Source organism: Corvus hawaiiensis, chromosome 1 (assembly GCF_020740725.1).
Source record: "Corvus hawaiiensis isolate bCorHaw1 chromosome 1, bCorHaw1.pri.cur, whole genome shotgun sequence".
NCBI lineage: Eukaryota > Metazoa > Chordata > Aves > Passeriformes > Corvidae > Corvus > Corvus hawaiiensis.
Window position 1 is genome coordinate 19,139,783 of NC_063213.1, and position 19,113 is coordinate 19,158,895.

The window sequence follows — 19,113 nt, forward strand, 5'->3', positions numbered from 1 at the left end:
CCAGCCTTGAGCTGTACGTAGGGGAAGTTGTGAAGTGTTTATGTGCCCTGGTTCTTGAGAAAATCCCCAGTTTCATTTGAGGTTGGCAGATGTTTGTTCCGTGGCTGTGATACCCCCTGGATTGTTTCTCTCAACAGTCATTCCATTTAATCTCCCTCTATTATGCAATTTTATTCCACAGATGTTTTCAAAACTGTCATGTGTGCTTGATTTATACGAATTGCCTTCCTCTCCAGGCCTTTTCTCTTCCACATTGAAGTTGAGCTCATCCATTTGTTTGTGGTGTATTTTCATCTCTTCTTTGTTTTGATTATGTGGTGTGATGTTGTCAGTACTGTTATAAGCAGAGATGGGAACAATTATAGAAGTTAATTGACCAAACGATCATAATCCTTTTTGGTAGAATGGCAGACACTCTGCCTTCTGAAGATTCTGCTGAATTTTGGTAATGAGCAGTACCAGCACTTCTTTTCCTCTAAAGCAAAAAATAGAACTACTTGCTGTTTATCTGTCTTTGCACAGAGTCCAGCTTTGCTTTAGGATGTCTCTGTTGTAAAACAAAGGCCAAAAAGACCTAGAGTCAAGAGTGTACCAAACAGTGTGTGAAACCAGCAGGGTTTTGACTACCTAATTCTGGGTGCAGCTGTTCCCCTGGATTCACCACTACTAGTCACAACTAGTCCTCTAACTCAAGAGGACCTTGATGCTGAAGTTGCTGGAGATTACTAAAATACTAAGGAGTAATAATACTGTATGCCTGCCATTTTCTCTTGCTTTTCTCTAGGTTCCTATGGCCACAGAGAAAGGATTCCGTATTAGATGGATCTGTGGTCTGACACAGTTCTTAGTCTTATGAGAGATTATAGATTAGGAAATGTAGGGTTGGAAAGTGAATTCTTGGTGGAAAGAGGTTCCCTTTTGTTCTAGCATAAAAGCTAGATAAGAAGGTTCAGACCTTTTTGTTGTTTTTCTAAACATAAATGGATATTTTAGATATGACAGTTCTACAGTGGATCTTGGCATGGTGACTGTTGACATGGTTATAGCATTGATAAGATTATTAAGAATAGTTTTTTGAGTATATTCGTATTAAAGTTAGATGAGCATGTGTTCCTGAATAAAAGGAATGGTGGCTGCTTGGATTAAGCTGTTACCACTGGGGTCTTTCCTTTAGCCCACAGTCTTCCTTCTGTGTTTCCCCCTGAAAAAGGCTGATGGAACAGGCCATGGGTGAGATGAATTTTCTTGGTGAACCAGGAAGCTTCGACTTAAAGGTTGGATGCCCTTGTTTTATAAAGTTGATCTTTGCATAAAATATCCATTAAGAAAAAAATACAGCTTGAAGCTTACTGTTTTGGTGGTTGTCTAGGAATTTTAATCTACTTTACTGGATAGTTGTGCTGTGGTCAGACTTAGTTTTATGATGAGTCAGGGAGAAGAAAAGGATCTGGAGAGAACTATGAAAAACTGGGCCTTTAGTGAGCTGTTGAACTTCAGAAGTATATTGAAAGAGCAGTGGCTCCAGGCCATCATTTGCAAATTTTTCCTATTTGTTTTTTTCACAAGGCTTAGCAGATCTGCTCAACCTAAACAGCGTATTTTGTGGTGGGGAGTAAGCCACTTGCAGGCAAAATTTCCTATTCAGTATTTTAGACATTTGAATTTTTAACTACAGACTTTGGAGAGGAATATTAGCTTCTCTGCGTATTCATTCCATCCATTGGTTATGTTTGATCATAGTCAACCTCTTCAACATCATGCTGGCATCATTTACACTAAATATGTTTTGTAACTGCAGGTGTCATGAGTTCATTATACTTGTCCCATTTCATCTTCCATCTTTCTGATTCCAATCAATGTGGACAATACTGCAGCAGAATGGAGTTTGCTGGATCGGAGTTTCACCAAACATTTTTTTATCTCTTCTCTCTAAATTGCCTGTTTGAGACTGTGTGCATTTTGTGGCTTCTATGGGTTACTCTAACAAATGTGAACAGTTAAGGATTAAGGAGGTGGCGTTAGTCATTTACTGCTTTCAATTCTTTTGAAAGCATGACTTCTACAGCAGAACAGCTTTGTTTCTTCTAGTCATGTTCTGTCATTCCCCCCAGTTAAGACATACCTTAAGAAGCTTTCATGTTTGATTTTTGAATGCAATTATTGCTCTGTAATTAAAATGGATATAATTACAGTCAGCTTTCAGATGTCTGTGGGTGATTTATCTAAGTTGTGAGCAGCAAGACTCTCTGTCTCTGCCAGAGTCACAGCTTTACAGGAGTTTCTACTGGGAATGCCATCAAACCCAACCAGTAGACAGTCAGCACTGTAAACTTCCCATGCATGTGAGCAGGTTGAACAGTAAGTGCCTGCCCATGTTTATCATAAAATAGCCCTTTTTCGTGTGTTGCTCTGTGAGCACCTGGGGGTATGGTGTCACACACAGGTTACATGAACCATTGGCTTTGTGAGGCCCTAAGTAAAGTCATGACACAGTAATGTTATACCCATTGTTTACCAAAAGGTTTTTTTTAGTATAGACTGTAATCCACAGAAGCAGATGATGATTTGGAAGTGACAAACTCCTTTCAGTAGTCCAAATGTGAATGAGCTCAATATCAACCAAAATTGCTCCTGTGTGGGGATTAAGTAGTCATGAGTTTGAGATTAATTTGGCATTATCTAATCCATTTTTCAGTGGACACAAAGTTCACCTTAGAAAGCACAGGAGCTGATTCTGTGTAAGCTGCCATCCTTCTCATAAGTTTTCCAAGTCCCTGTAGAGGAGCATAGACTAGAACTTGTGATATCCATTAAGGATTCAGAGAAAGAGGATATTAAGGCTGCATATTTCTGTAATGCTCAGATGCAGATCATATTGCTTCTGTCAGCACTTGTCAGCAAGTCTAGAGTGCATAAATTCAAGCTGCTGTTATGCAGAATGTGAAAATGAGGTTAGAGAAATGGTAGCAGATAATAACCATGAAAGCTTAATACTAAATAATTCAATTTACATTGATCTAAACAATTCTCTGTACAAAGAAAGAAATGTCACTGAAAACATCTAAGGCTATCCATGTAAAGTGTCTGTCTTTAAAACAATATTTAGTCCATCTCATCATAATTCACCATCTTTCTTCATGCAGTTATTGTATAATGAACGTTCCTACATATTAGCCATCTCCATAGATTTTATCCTTCTTGCAGTCTCACTAATACAAACAGTAACTCTGACTTCAGCAACACTCATGTGATTATTATACCTGCCCATACTGTTTGCCCCATTGAAAGAAAAAGGTTTGTTGTTTAAAAAAATAAATTTGTGTTTGGTTTTTTTTTGCTAAACATGTCATAGTGTTTTGGTGTTCTGTTTTTTTTTTTTCCAAAATGGTTTCCTTTGTGCGTACACATTTAAAAAAAAAGTCTCAATTTAAAATTTGTTTGGTCTTAAAGAAATTCTGTTATTACTTGAATGTCGTGACTGTTGGGTTCTTTGTAGGCAATGGTTTGGCAGTGGCCTCCTGAATTTATTCATGTTGGATTCATAAAGGGGCATTTGATGATGTTATACAGATTCTGTGCTTGCTAGGTCTGTGTTAGAAGTTAAACAATTTTTACCTTTGAGATCAAGGATCAAGGAGATCAATTATTCGATTCTTCTTTCTTTAGAGATACTAAAACATCTACAACAGTAGTGAAAATGTGGTCTAGATGTAGAGAAAAAAATCCTCTCTTTTTCATCTATATTATTAAAGAGTTCTGTGACTTTTACATAGCCCTAGTAATGTGCGTGAGAACTGGTAGCTTCCCTTTATGATTTAATTTGATCCAGCTGGAGGTATTTGCAAGCCATTCAGCATAGTATCCATGAATAAAATAAAACAGAAATAATTTAAAAAATATAAATACAAATAACCAATGTTTACTTTTCCATGTGTGTGTTTTTAAGAACAATTAAACTTCTTTTTCTCCTCTTTGTAGATACACTATAAAGAAGAGTTTAAAAAATCTAAAGGCAAGTGCATATTTGTACCTGACACCCCGCAGCTAAAACATGTGAAAAGCCTCGGTGCTTTTATTTCTGAGGTAAGATCTAAAAGACTGAAGAATTTTCTTGGCTTCTTATCCTTCCTAAAAACTCTTTCAGCTGAATACTGTGATTTTTAGCAGGGGAAGGATGGCTTATTTCAAATAACAATTCTGTTTAAAGCTGAAGTGACTTAAAAGGCTGTAATTAGTGCATACTGTATATGTAAATAATAATAATAATAATTTGGAATTACATGACACTTTTATTTTGGGATTTGAAGATACTTTATTAATGGTTCTGAGCTAGTCCTAGCTATCCCATTTTATATGTGGATAAACTGAGGAATAGGAAAGAAATGTTACTTTCTGCAGTGATGAGGTTTGCAAATTACACCTGTGGAAAATTTCCCTGCTGTGGAGATTTCACAGCCTGATATCAAACAGAAGGAGACAAGGAAACTGTTTCCATGTTACCGTCCCTGTCCTCCTTCAGCAAGGGGCCTGAGGCAGACATCAGGTCAATGCCACCTGTGGGTTGCCTGAGCACTTGCACTCATATATATCTATGTATCTATAAATATATTTGCATACCTGTGACATGTGCACATGCACACAACTGTGGTGGCAAAGAAAGAGCAACAGCTTCCAAAATGCCAGAGCAGCATTTACTGCGAGCTCTTCATGTTCCAGGTACAAGGTGCTCTAGGATTGCACCTCTGATTATTTTCCGCAGCTCAGAACAGCAGCAGGAATTTCACCTGAGAGGCAGTGGCTTTGTTTAGGAATCACTGGTTCTGAGTGATTTTTCTGTCACTGTGGCCCTTCAAAAAATTAAATTTTTGGTGTCTCATTTTTTGTGCCACCTTTATGATTATGATAAAGAACGTCCCAAATTGCTGTCTGAGGATATGTAATTTATATACATTCTAAATTCTCTTTCTGATATACTACAATTTGCTATGTGGCTTTAAGTATAAATGCACCTAATGAATACTTTCCTTGTGTTTATCTTCCTGTTTTCTGAGAAAGGGTGGCATGTCCCAAGGGGAGTAAATCTGATGTAATTGTACTTTATAAGAGACAGACTGTTGTAGTCTACAAAAATACAATATATGGAGAGTATTTATCTAATGCATCTGTCTGATTCCAGAGAATCTGCTGCTAATTATTAATCAAAGATTTAGAGATATAAAAATATCTTAAAATTTTAAGCCCTGTGGGTTTGATACTACTACACTCGTAAGCCTGTTTATTACTAAACTCTGCCTGTTTATTGCAGCATTACCTGAAGCCGATGATGTGATGGATGGTTTATCTTGTAAATTACTGACCTCTAGTGTCCCATAACCTGTATTTGCAAATCTTGGACACTGACATGCTTAACAGTATGTCCACTGCAGTGAAAAAGAACCCTCTGTTTGGGGAACAGCAACAAATGTTACAGCAAGTTATTGATATATATACATATAAAACATATGGGGAATTAGCCTCTAATGAGGAACTGTGTATTTCACAGTAAATAAATGACATTAGACAGTATAATTTAAAATATTTTTGGTATTTATGATTACTTTCAGAGCAGTGCTTGCCATTATTGTTTTATGAATTTGAAAAACTTAGATCTGAAGCAAAACCCTCACAGATTTTGAACTCTTATTCTGGTCTGTCTTGTAAAACCCCTTTGTGAGGAACTGCTAATACTGAACACTGGAGGAAACACAGGATAAATAAAAAGTAATTTAAAAATGAGACTGTAATATGAAAAGATGAAATAGAAATGATGGCAGACATCAATGTTCAATGTTTCTGTCCTTTCTCAATACTTTTAATCGCTGCTATTATTAATTGGTAAAATATTTATGGTTGGCCTCTCATTTGCTCCTATTGTGCAGGACTTGGGAAAAGAGAAAGAAGAAAAATAATTTTTGGATTTGAAAATGATCTGAAAAAGGATAGAAAAAACTGCCTTGCTTACTTTATTTTATACTTCCACCAAAATTATTGAATTTAATTAGGAGATATTTTTCGTTGCTTTGTGTATTAGACACATCCACATAAAGTATTATTTAAAGATGTTTTTGCTTGAAAGTTAATGACAGCATTAAATTTTTCCAGTTCTGGTCAATGCCATTTTATTTACTAGAAAAAATAAGTAGTATGTTTACTGTATCTTTATTTTTGCATTGTGTGTCACCTTTTTCTGCCCTTTAGGTGAGATATAAAGGAGCTGCTAAGAAAGACCTTTCCAACTCTCTTTATCAGCAGATGCCAGCCACAATTGACAGTGTATTTGCAAAAGAATTAATGCACCTTCAGAGCAAGGTACAACTTTAGAATTGCAAAAAAAGATTTTTAGATTAATTTTGTGTCAGCATAGGTACACTTTGAACAAAATATTTGAGTGGACACTTGATTGCTTGATTTATTTGGGTGAGCTTATCATGCAGAATTCATCACCTTAACTTCTTAACTTCAAAAACTACTAATTTTAAAAATGTTGACAATTTGCTTGTTATGTTTATTAAATATACAGTTAAAAACTGGTGGTGCATTCATTAATCCAATGAAATCCATGAATGCAATAAGGAATTACTGAATTCACTGACACATGGTCTTTATAGAATGGATGAATCTTCTATAACTATTTCCACTTGGGTGCTGTATTCGCTATATAAAATATTTGATGCTGAAGGGAAAAGAAAAAAACCCCTGCTTTAATGACATCTAAAAGCACTTAGTAGTAGCAGTAAATGCATTTCTGATGGTCTACATACTAATACTTATAAAAAATTTTATAGAATTAAAATATGAATTCAAGTGTATTGAACATAGTGTAAAGCTTGTAAACAACCAGTAAAATAGTAAATTCCAGTTCAGTTGCCTTCAGGGGCTCAAAAATATAATACCCTAAGAGTAGGCAGGTGACCCTTCACTTCCACTGATCTCAGTGGAATTGTGAATGTTACGTATGTGTAATATGAATGCAGTTACAGATTTTCACTGTTACTCATGAGAATTACATCTGATAGATGGTCAAGGCTTTCTGTCCACCAACCATTTCCATGGTTTTCTTGTTTTTGCTTTCTCTTCTCTTAAAGATATCAACTACATATAGTTTAATACAGCCAGTGTGTGAAGTGAACACGCTCCTAAATCCATAGTATTGATTGTATCTCAGTATGCATTCTTGTACTGTAGTGATACTTTTTCAGACAAAGGAAAATATTCATAACAAAAGAAAGGACTAAAATCTCATGACAACTTGTGAAAGAATGTTTTGATGTAAAACATTGTGTTAATCAAGGCTATATTAAGCAAATATAATAACATATATTTTAATTTTCAGAGTTTGAAAAGGAACATATATACACTCAAAGCAGCACAGTAGCTGAAATGACATTAATGTGACATTTCATTGTAAAGTGAGTGATTAGAGGAATTACAGTAAAAATAAATTGGGAATTAAACTTGTATAACATTTTTAAGCCATTAGCTTGATTTATAAAACATTAGTTAACTATTTTGCCACAGATTTACTCCCAAATTCATTCCAAATTATTACATTCTACATTAGTTTACACAAATGAGGTCAATTAACATTGGTGATGTGGCAGAAAAGATAAATAACTGAGACTAAAAATGAAACCATTGGTGCATCAGAAAAACCCTTTTAAGAAAAAGATCGACATTTTTATTTGGTAGTTCCTGAAGTTTTTCTTCAATCATCCAATAGTCATAGAGAAAAAAATATGCATATAGGATGAGTTATATTTAAGCAGAAATTTTTCCCATAAAATTCATACCATTCCCTTAGGTGTAGATGCATTATAAATCATAATATACCATAAAACTCAAAGATTCGCTGACACATTTTTCCAACTTGTGGTTACTGTTGCAGTGGACCTGAATTTAATGCTACTTTGAGAGAGATCTCAGGGGATTTTCTAGTGAAAATCTCCACAGTATTCAAATCTAATCCATATTGTGCCTATCATTGCAGTACCGAAGTAGCTAATGCAAGGATTTCAGATTTCAGCTGGGTCAGGATATGGCAGAAGGGGTTTCTGCTGCATCTGTCTAGCTGGGATTGTGAATTTACAGGTCATTACTTCAGGAGGAGACTACAGATATGCCATAGGAAGGAGAGAGAACAGCACCAGCTGGCTGTTGTGCCAGCTCTGCTCCAAAGAGGCTGCTACAAACAGGGAACTGCAGTCTGTTTCTCAGTTATAGTAAGCTGATTTTAAAATAGGTGCTGATTTCCTGAGAGGTGGAAAATATGAGTATGTGTTCTTTTCCCCACCCGCATTAGTACAAATTTACGCCTTTGACTCCTTTTTCATGCTTCTTGGATGCAATGCTGGGCTGAAATGCTTTTGTTGGCAGATCAAGCAGGACTCTGCTTGCTCTGTGGTGCCATGTTCACACACAGGATTTAGGAACTTGGAGACCATAAGGGGAAATTTTCTGTTTTTCTCAACAGTTATACCCCACCTACAGCTGCCCTCCCCTGTCCTCTCCAGAGCCAACAGGCTGCCACAGCACCATTGACCACGTTTGCATTCTTTAACTCATGCAATTGTCAGTGACTTCAGCAGAGCCAGGATCTCATTCTTCAGGGGTCCTGCCATGTGGTGTCAGTACTTGACATAAGGATCTTTCTGTAATGGAGAGGACAGCACCCTGACACATGTGGTTCTCTTGCTGTGGAACTTTTCCTCCATATTGGCTGTATTGAATCGTACTCAATTCTCTCTTCAAGATGCTCAGGAAAGCCTGAAACACGACTGCCTGCTGGCTTTTGCATGAAACCCATGTTTGCTCTTTTTGTGTTTTATGTAGAACTGGCATGAAGAAGGAAACAAATACCCATAGAGAAGGACATCTGTCCAAAACTGTTGGCAAAAAAAATCCTAACACTGTTTATGTGAAAAAATGTTTCAGAAAAATGAAGAAGTTGTTTCACAGCCCCACACACTTGGGTGGCTTTTATCAATTTAATTTTTTTCCTCTTCACAGAAAATTTGACTGTTGCCTTTTAAATGGTTTTCTTGAGAGTGAGCAATCAGATTTGCCTCCCTCTCTCACTACTGTCATAGTTGTCCCCGGGGTAAGCTAGAAAGAGGAGATGTCCCTGTCATCACTGAATAACTTCTGTCTGCTTACCAGCCTACAAAGCTCTCACCAATTTCCCTCTTCTCTGCAATGAGAAAATAAATTTGATGAGAGCAGTCTAGGCAGGGAACTTTCATTTTGATTTTTCTGAAAGTAAATGGAAACTTTTTGGAAAAATTGCAATTTTCCTGTGGAAAATATTTCTGAAGGAAAATTTCTGATCATTGCTAGCTCTGGGCCAATTCTTCTTTTTTGTCTGTAGATCTGTATACTGAATACTTTCTTAAGTAAAACAATATTTTTTTTAATAAGGTGTCACATACAATGATAAAGGTATTTAAAATTGCTTGGGGGGAAACAATGTTGAAAAAAAAAGCATTTCATCACTTTTTTCATCACTATTTCTGCCATGAGAAGCAATTGCATTGTTTTTCCTCTTATCTAAAGGGAATAATCTAAAGCAAACTGAAGGCAGTTTAATTTTCTACTTTGCACAGGGCAATATCTCAAAGAGTAACTATATGTCAATGTTGAACAGTATTTCCTGTTTCTTTATAAAGGCAATGAGCCAAGAGAATCTTAAGCAATGTTTTCAACTTCCAGAGAAAGTTTCAGAGGGTTTTTTTTACTACAATAAAAATGTTGTTGTTTACTGCATCATTTCCAATCATATTACACATTATCGAACTGTTTTATGTAATTCTTCAGGGTTTTTTTTATGGTATGAAATGTCATGTTCAAGATTTCCTCTGTTTTATGGTGGCAGGTATTCTGGACTTCTATAATTCTGTTCTACATGAATACATTGGATAATCTAATTCTCTATCTAGAGATTAAAGTGATGTTTTTGGTGTCCTACAAAATCCTACTAAGTTCAGAGCACACCTTACTGACTATAAAGGGAAATATAAAAATATAAATGTAATCGTGTTTAAAGTATGCTGAAACAGCAGGTCAGTCAGAGCTGGGTTAAAAGAGCACAAAACCTTCCTTAATTCAGCTTCCTATTGACACACTGGTGTACAAGAGAGGAGAAAAATAAAAAATGAGTACTTAAAAATTTGGTCAATCTGAAGTCCTACTTAAATAATTGCCTTATATTTCTGAAGTTAATAAATGGCACCACTACAGAGTAGAAGTTATGTCAGTGACTATAATGCTTGATTTCTGTGCAGAGTAGTTTCGTATATAGATTTGATGAAGGAAATTCAGTTTAGCTGAAAGTTGAAAATCAACATGAGTTGAGAAATAAATATATGTATGTTAACCTGTAGAATAATGATTCTAAGAATATTGATGAAATAATAATAAATATATTTTCATGCTTACTTGGAAGTGGTTTACAAATCTGGGAGTAGTTCTGCACTGAACTGTCCCAAACTAGAGAGCCATTGAACCCCTCCTAGCCTGGGATTGCATCAGGACCCCTTCAGCAAGTTAATGAAAATAATGGGAAAAGATAGGAAGAACAGATGCCAAAACAAGTGAAATATTGCTACATTAAGCTAAAGAAATTTGGTCATCTTTCCCCAAGACAGCAGATACTCAGTTGTAATTTCTGTTAAATTTCTCATGCTGAGAGTTGATGTGTTTTTGTGTTTTCATATCTTGGTTATGTAGCCCATTCACCAAGGGAAAAATAGAGATGTTAAGGCAGCAAAATGGCAATGTAATAAAATATCTGTAAATTAGTAGATTTTGGAAGTAACTGTATAGGTCTTCTGTTCATAATGGCATTAAGTGGGGAACATCTTAAAAGTGACAGTGTAAGCAAGGAGAATTAATACGAGTTTTTGTGGCATATGTTTGTGTAGTAATTACACTTTTGTGGGGAATCATTTGTTAGTGATCCTTCAGTCTTGTTAAAGATTATGAGCTTTTCCATTTGCAAGATGTAACCAGTGTAGGCAAGTTATGGGCTCTTTTTGTTTCAGTTTCAATTGTGTTTTTTTCTGCAGAGGGCTGATTGTGTTACACTGGATAAGGAGGTGGCACATTTAAAGGTTCCTGATTTGAAACTTTTGTTCACATAGTAGCAGTGCAAAAATACCCCTCCTCCCTTTTTGTCTTAATCCCTCAGCCTGTATATCATTTTGTAATCTGAGATAGTCAAGGCAGATACTGACATACTGCTTTGGGCACACTACTCTGTAACTCAGATGAGATCTTGCTTTAAACAAAAACAGATACAGCATTTTCTCACAGTTCTAGTATCCTGTCCTAAAAGAGTCTGAATCTCTGTAGTTGAGAGTTTCTGTCTCAAAACTTTCACAGTATTCTTTTATTGCTATCATGGGTTTTAGTTTCAGTCCTTCTTCTAACCAGCTTTCAATCTTATTTAGTAATGTTATCGCTGTTTTCTTGGGGATTATTTTAATGTCTGCTATGAGAGCTATTAGAAAATGAATTTTCTTGATGCTTGCTACTTTTTAGCCATCAAAACCTGGTGAATTTTCCTTAATATAAGCCTAAAAGCTTCGGACAAGGATAAGTGTAAGATCAGCTTTTCAGGCAGTTGTAGTATGTGAATGTGTGTATGTAAGTATAAAACAGTACAGTGAAAGCTGGATGAATGCCCAATATTTAACTCCATTTCTATTATAAAATAAAGGTGTTTATAAATTCACAATTCAATTCCATTTTCCTTTACCATGATGACAATTGAATGTAAATATTATTTTTCTTTGTGAACCTGGGGGCCAGTCAAAATGCATATTGTGCGGGTAGTTTCCTAACAGTGGAAGAAATAGAACTTTGGGCTGTGAGTATGTAATGTAAAACTATTTATGAAAATGGATAATAATTATATAGCTGATGTATTCAAGTGTGTTAAAAAAACCAAAATGGCTTTTGCTTATGCTTTTCCCTGGGCTGTCTTCTCACCTTGTTAAACTTAATTTTCTGGTTTTGTATATTACTTTTTCTATCCCCTGTCTACTCATGCATCTGTTGCAATAACAGATGCAGAGAAATCTCTCTGCTGACTGTGCCTCATATGTCTCTGTTTTGGGTGGAAGCTGCTCTCATTTCAGTGTTCTGGGTCCATTAAGGTGCTTAATTATTTATTTTCTTCCTGAATACAGGCACACTATGCCACTAGGTTTAACCCAACTCATGTTATTATACCTGCTCTTCTCAGGTCACAAAAGTATAATGTTGCTCTTTTCAGGTTCTCTATAAACAAAAGCATGATGCTGAGAAAGGATTTTCAGACTATGCACGCATGAGGGAACCTCCAGATGTTAAACATGCCATGGAAGTCAGTAAACACCAGAGTGATGTAAGTATTCCCCCATCTGAAATGAGTGTGCTTGTTTTGGGTAGATATGTCTGTTATAACTTACTGAAATGAATTGGGCATGGAATATTTCCATTTTTCCTTAGCTGGTATTTTTTATAAATTATTTGCTCTGCAGTAATTTAGGACATGATGGATGTATAAAATATGCTATGAATAACAGTATATGAATTTTATTCTGAACTGCAATGGAAAGTGGTAGTTACCATTTATCAGTAGTAACTGTTACTAAGTGCTATCACTTTGAAATAAAATTGCAGGCACAAGTTTTCTGAATTCACTTGTAGCTACTTGCACTTTGAAAGTTTATAGAGTTCTTTGTTTAAATGAACACCGTTGTTTCAGTGTCTTCCACTGTCAATACTTGGATAGTTCTTCAGGGGTGCTGCATAGGGGAGACAAGTGAGCTGTTTCTGCCCTGTCTTGCACACTTTTATGCACATGCACACTTATGAATAAGTTTGTTCCTAATCATGAATACATATCAAGTGAGTTTTTCAAAGAATTTAATAGAATAAGATATGATTTATTTTTTCAGAATTTGAGCCATAGAGTTCAGTTTGATGCCTGCACTGGTTTATACCATTTGACCAATGTATTTGTTCTTGTAGTTTTATTTAGATAACTTACAAATAATTAGGAGTACTTAGCAATATTTTGAAAGTCGGTTGCTTATTTTTTTTTCAGCTGCTTGCTATATTCTTGAAGTTCTGAAAGTTTTCACAATATAAAAGCCTAGTAATAGTGTTTATATTTTTTATTAGAATCAAGTCAGGTTTGATTTCATGGTTAAGCTAGCTTATACTAGCTCAATGCATGATTGCTTGGGGCTGAAATGCTGCCCAGATTAAAGTCTTGAGTGACACAGACACAACTTTGAAGAAAAATTTATGTTAGTTTTAGGTTTTGTAAAAGCTTACTTGTGAGAAATTTTAGGAGAAGATTGGTTAAAATAGTGATGTCATTTTAAGGGGTACACAAAGCTTTTAAGAACAGCTGGTGGGTAAATACCTTTAAAGTTATGACCCATTTCCATTCTTGTTTAGGTAACCAAATCCACTGAGGTAGGCATGTAATTTTAAAACTCTTTTTTCTTAGATAAATGAGATATTTGTTTGCTGCTAACAATGTAGAAAATGAAGCTTGGGTGTTCATTTTGAATTATCTTAAATTTACCCTATCTTCCCCTACTAACTGTGTAACAAACATTCTTAGGTTATGTAGGCTGAAAACTAAATGTCAATGTTAGATGTATGTCTGTGTGTGCAGAATCTTGACAGCTGGCTGCTGATTAAAAGGCTGCTGGAAAACTTCAGGGAAGCATTATGTTTGAAGAATAACTTTTTCTTCTGCTGGGAAATACCTGCAATGGAATTCCCAGCAGTAATTTGCAACCTGCCTTGATTACAGAATTCCCTCTTCCTGTCAAACACTCTCCATCTCTGCTGTTGGAAGCATCAGGATGTCACACTGACAGAGCTTAGGAGCTGGGAACATGAATGTCTCTCCTCATAAGCAAAAGGTTTTTTATTTATCTAGCAGTAGGAATGATGGTGGACTACTAGGAAAGGAAATAACACTGGAAAGAGAGATGTGAATCTCTCTCAGAGAAGGTGGTGGGACTAGGAGGAGTATAGATGAGTTTCTATAGCAAATTCATCATAATCTGAGGATTAGTATGCTAGTGCAAAACCTATTCCCCTTCTACAGCTGTATATCACCTGCTAATAGAATTAAGGAGAACAGGTTACAGATGTGAGGATAAATGAAATTCAGTTGTTTCATCTTTTACCCTTAAAACCACAAAAAAAAAAAAAAAAAAAAAGGAAATGAAGGAAAACGCAGGAGGGAAAGATGTTTTGATAAATGAGAACTTTTAGCAGCATGTTAGAAATAACGAAAAAATATGAGAGAAATTATTTTAAGCCTCAGCAAACTTAAAAAAAAAATGAAATAAGTCATCCAAATCCAACATAAAACTCTAACCAGTTAGTTTAATCTGTTTAAGAACAGATTCTTTCTGGTTGCTCTTGAATAGCTGCAGTGCAATGGGCAAATATCTTATCGCACATAAAGGAGATAAGTCATGTAAGTCCAGTTATTGCTCAGCAGAGTTACAGAGCTCCTGTGGGTAATATTTGGGCATCATGGTGAATAGCTGTGGATTTCTTGTTTTGTAAGTACAAGTTTAATTAAAAACCGTGTGAGTTTTCATCTTGGAGTCAAAACATGGAACAGTGAGCATCCCAAATGTGGAGCATTTGTCTTTCCAAACTATTTCAGGCTGTCTGTGTAATCACAGCATTGAAAGTGCAGGGAAAAAGAAGGGCAACTACTGGGGAGCTGGAAGGACAAAGCTCTTTTATCCACCATTCAGTACAGTTTACCTATGGGAGCAGAATGCATGTTTACCTACAATGCTCTGCCAACTCAATTCAACCTTTACATGGAGGGTTTGCATCTAATAGGATTAGGATGTGTTTGAGACTGTTTACTCAGCCTTAAAATAAGGCTGACATTTATACTCAACTCTGTGAAATGTGCAATTTCCTTTAAAAATTAAAACTGTATTCAACTTACAATAAATTTTTGCTGATATTTTGAAACTGTCATGTGCTGTAGGCCTTCACACCACTTTGAATATCATTAACATGCTCTGTATGTTTGGGCAGAAACTGCCTAACAGGGAAATACTGTAAAATCTCCTGAACAATGTGGTCATGTATAAGAAAATAATTTTTCTCTTTTTTATACTTAGACTGAAGATAATTGCTCTCAAATGAACAAAATTGACTTTTTAAATGACAGGAAATATACTTTAAAAATAATTTAAATACTACATAATGCTTGAAGGGAAGCATGTTTATCCAAACCAGAGTACTTTTCTCTAGAAATTGTATTTGTGTTTTGTGAATTGAATATTAATGATGTGACTTTGGCACACAAAGTCATTTGCAGAAGAGTGAAGTAGGGACCATCAGCCGAGTTGCCTGTGCTTAGCTGATGTAATTTAACTCATCTGGCAGTTTCCAAACTTGGGACCAAAACTAGGTGGTGACCTTAAAACAATATCAGGTCACAAAATAGCATGCCTTATGTGTATCTGAGAATCTGTGAATGGAAGGATGTAATTGAACAGTGAGATGACATGACAACTACATTTCTAAAGCAAAGAAACCACTTGCCACATTGTGTCTATGTGGAAGCTGCACATAGCATCTGATGAAGGTACTGAAAGCCATGCATTACAGTTTTGTCTGTTCCATGACCTGGTCCATCACTGGGCATTTTGAATAGGAAAACAATGTTAAATATTTGTACAGCAGTTTAAACATTCTGCTGCATTAAAATTACTGATTCTCCTCACATCATTACATGGTATGAAATAAGGATGTGGTGTTCTGATTTTACAAATAGGAAAACTGCAATAGACTCATCTAGCAACACTTAAAAGGCAGCTTGCAGATCTGATTTTGGAGTCCTGGTATCTTTTCTCTTATACTTATTTACAAAACAGTGCTTCTTTTAAAATGTTAGTTGACAGTTGGGCAAACTTTAGATGTACATACATATACACTTTCCACTCCACATTATGTCAGTAATGAAAATTTATGTGTTTCACTCACCATCTAAGTTCGAATATTAAAGATGTCTATATTGTCTTAGGAGTAAATTGTTTTTCATGCTCAGGATATTGTGCAGTCACAATCCACACACATACACAAAAAGTATATTCTTTCTGATAGGACCAAATCAGCAGATCTTAAACTGGATGTGCTTAAACAACATCAGTAACATACCCAAATGTTAATGTTTGTTTTGATGCAGATCATGGTAAAGTCAAGCTTCTCCTGGCTCTCTGTTCAGTATCTGCATTAGAAAAATCACCTTTCACTGACTAACTTTCTGCTGACAGCAGTTGTCAACAGTGAGTCCCCCTGGACCACTTCCAACTGGTGCTGAAAATGATGTTTACTCCTGATGTAATTGGGACCAATCCATTTTAAGGCCCATTACTGGAAAGGATGACTGCATCAATCTGTAATGGGGCAGAAATGTGTTTGTCTCTTCTACTCAAGCCGGAAAACAGTTTTCAACATCATTTGAGTAGGAATTAGAAAAGCTGTTGCCAATGATGATTGTCACCAGCTAGTCATTTTCTTAGTGTTGATGGACCCCAAAGTGTAGATGAGAGAAAAGAGGGCAGAGACACAGCTGACAGGCCATTAGTTAGTGGACTTAACAGCTCTTAGAAAATGCTAATTGGGGACAAACAGTAAAAGACAAATTCTTGTAAAGACAGGTGTGCCCAGCTTCTTGCTGAATCTTTAAGAAGGCAAAATGTGTTCCTAGATGCTTGTGCATATTTTAGTAATTCATTATGTATAGTTTGGAATAGTTTTGGTATTGGAATATATGAGAAGATAACAGATTTCAGGAAAGGTCGGAATCTCTTAAATCCAGGTTTGCTTGGCTCACCATGTAGAAGTTTCTGTTTGTTGATTGACAGTCTGAGATGTTTTGCAGCATTAGAAATCTGTTTACTTTATGGCACTGTAGTGCATTCCACTGGTATTTATGTAAGGTGAAGCATCTTCCAGACCCTGCTGGAGTAACTAGATCAGCATGTTTATCCTCAGTGGACCTTCTGCCTTTTTATAAGAGCTGGAGGTTTGGCCCTATTAAAATCAGCCTACTAATTATGAGCAGGTCCTGAATATTCTCCATGCTTTGCAAAATCTAGTTGCAATTCAGAGTATGTAATCACATTTTGGATTAAAGATGAGAAATGGTTTTGTTCCATTATTGCTTCACAAAAATATTCAACAATGTAGCCACTTTTTATTGTAATTTCAAATTGTCTAGAAACCCACTTCAAATTTAGTTGGTATCTGTAATTTACTGTTCTCAGCTTCAAAACTCAAGACATTACATTTTTTTTCCTTTAGGTCCTGCTTCTTTCTGGCTTGTATTTCCCACTTTTCTGCTGTAACTCTCCGTCTAGGTCTTTCACTGCTGCCCTAAAATTGTTATCTCAGTTACTTTTCCTATGTAAAGGCCAGCTGGAACAAATATTTTGTAGACCTGTGGTCCTCATGAGGAGGAACAATTCTTGAGCCTTTGGTGACTTTTTCTTTTTTGGTATGGCCTGAGCAACCCTTTGAAGTGAAGATTGAGTAAGGGCATTGTGTAATGATTGGAAATTCCAGTCAGGGTATGAGCTTCTTGGCTGAACCAGCTCAGGACAAAAGATGGCTCCTTCTCTGGGTGCTTCTGCTGTTTCCTTTCTTTTGTGCTTCTCTTCCCTCAAAGGCTTCTTCACTTTACATCTTCTGATGTCCATGGGTGCACACACCAAGATGGGTGCTTGCCCTGTCTACATCTGTTCCCCTGCTCTCTCAGAGTAGCTCTGGTTTTACTGTTCTAACATAGCACTATTAAAAAAAAAAAAAAAAATCACTAGATGGAACAGAATAGCAGCTGTGTAATAGAGGCCAGCACAGTGTCCCAATGGGAGAGGGTCAGCATCCAGGGATTGAGGTTATTCAGGAAATGGGAAACATATTTTTTCTTTCTTTGGCCTACCTCTGACAAACTACTGTTCTGCTGCATAACATTTTTATTCTCACTGGAGTATGACAAGCTGCAGAATGGAGCAAATATATATTGCAGACATTTGTAAAATGCTAGATGACTTTCCCTCAGACATAAGTAATAGGTATACTGGTTTAGGTGCAGGAAGAATAATAATTCACTCAGGGAAAGGTATAGCAATTGGCCTTGCATCTAATATAATTGGAAATTGTGAAATATAAAGGACTGTCACTGTCTTACTTCTCTCCCCCCCTTCCTTTCCCCGAAATTAACCACAATCCATTATTTCATGTACTATATGATCATGTCATTTGGGAGCAGTAAGTGACCACATTTCCTCAACTTTATCACCACTGTTCTTGATTCTCTGATGTTAAATTCACTACATTCCTAATTTCTATTTTAAGCACATATGCTGGCCTTTAATTTGCAATTTACATGGATCATAGGGTGCTATTCAGAAACCTGTTTCTGCTGCCTTTGTGGTTTTTACCTCACCTCATGTGGTCATTAGGATGAACGGCATATAATTAACTAAATTCATATAAAGTCCTGAATTGCAAATGCTTCTCTCTACCTCTAGTATCTTCCAAATTAGAGAAAATCTAAACATAACCAAAACAAAATTTCCAGTGGTTTAAACCAGCTGTAAGAATCAACTTTTGTTTTGGATGTATGTGATAATTTGGGCTGTATTCATCAAACCTATTTATTTGTTTATTTTATCAGAGATTACGCTTGTGTGTCACTCACGGCAGATTAAAAATTATAAGGTCTATTTGTGGGCAGGCAGCCAACAGTGAAGCCTGTTTAGCTTGTCTGCTTAGCTGAAGCCATATGGATGCAAAATTACTTTCCTGTTGCATGTAAAATATTTGCCAAAAAGTAAATTTTTTCCTTTTCTTTTTGCAATACCATTTATATGAAGTATATTTGTCACTGACTGCTGCAGTTTATGAGTTTGTTGCATTGTACCCAAAATGAAACTTTACACTGGAAATAGGAGTGGAGATAAATGAGAAACTTCAAGCAGAGAACTTTCTTGCTGGTGAAATACTATCTTAAGAGGATGATTAACT

The 19,113-nt window shown here is 36.0% G+C and overlaps 1 protein-coding gene across 11 annotated transcripts in view; it reads left to right on the plus strand.

Annotated features, from left to right (window-relative positions):
- Positions 1 to 19,113, plus strand: part of NEBL (nebulette) — a 260,639-nt gene that overhangs the window by 170,241 nt on the left and 71,285 nt on the right. For 9 of the 11 annotated variants that reach the window (XM_048295431.1, XM_048295441.1, XM_048295425.1 and 6 more), the window contains 3 exons: positions 3,979 to 4,083; positions 6,238 to 6,348; positions 12,311 to 12,421. The exons of the other annotated variants lie outside the window; for them this stretch is intronic. In XM_048295431.1, the coding sequence (XP_048151388.1) occupies positions 3,979 to 4,083; positions 6,238 to 6,348; positions 12,311 to 12,421 (327 nt within the window). The remainder of the gene's footprint in view (positions 1 to 3,978; positions 4,084 to 6,237; positions 6,349 to 12,310; positions 12,422 to 19,113) is intronic. 11 annotated transcript variants of the gene reach the window in all.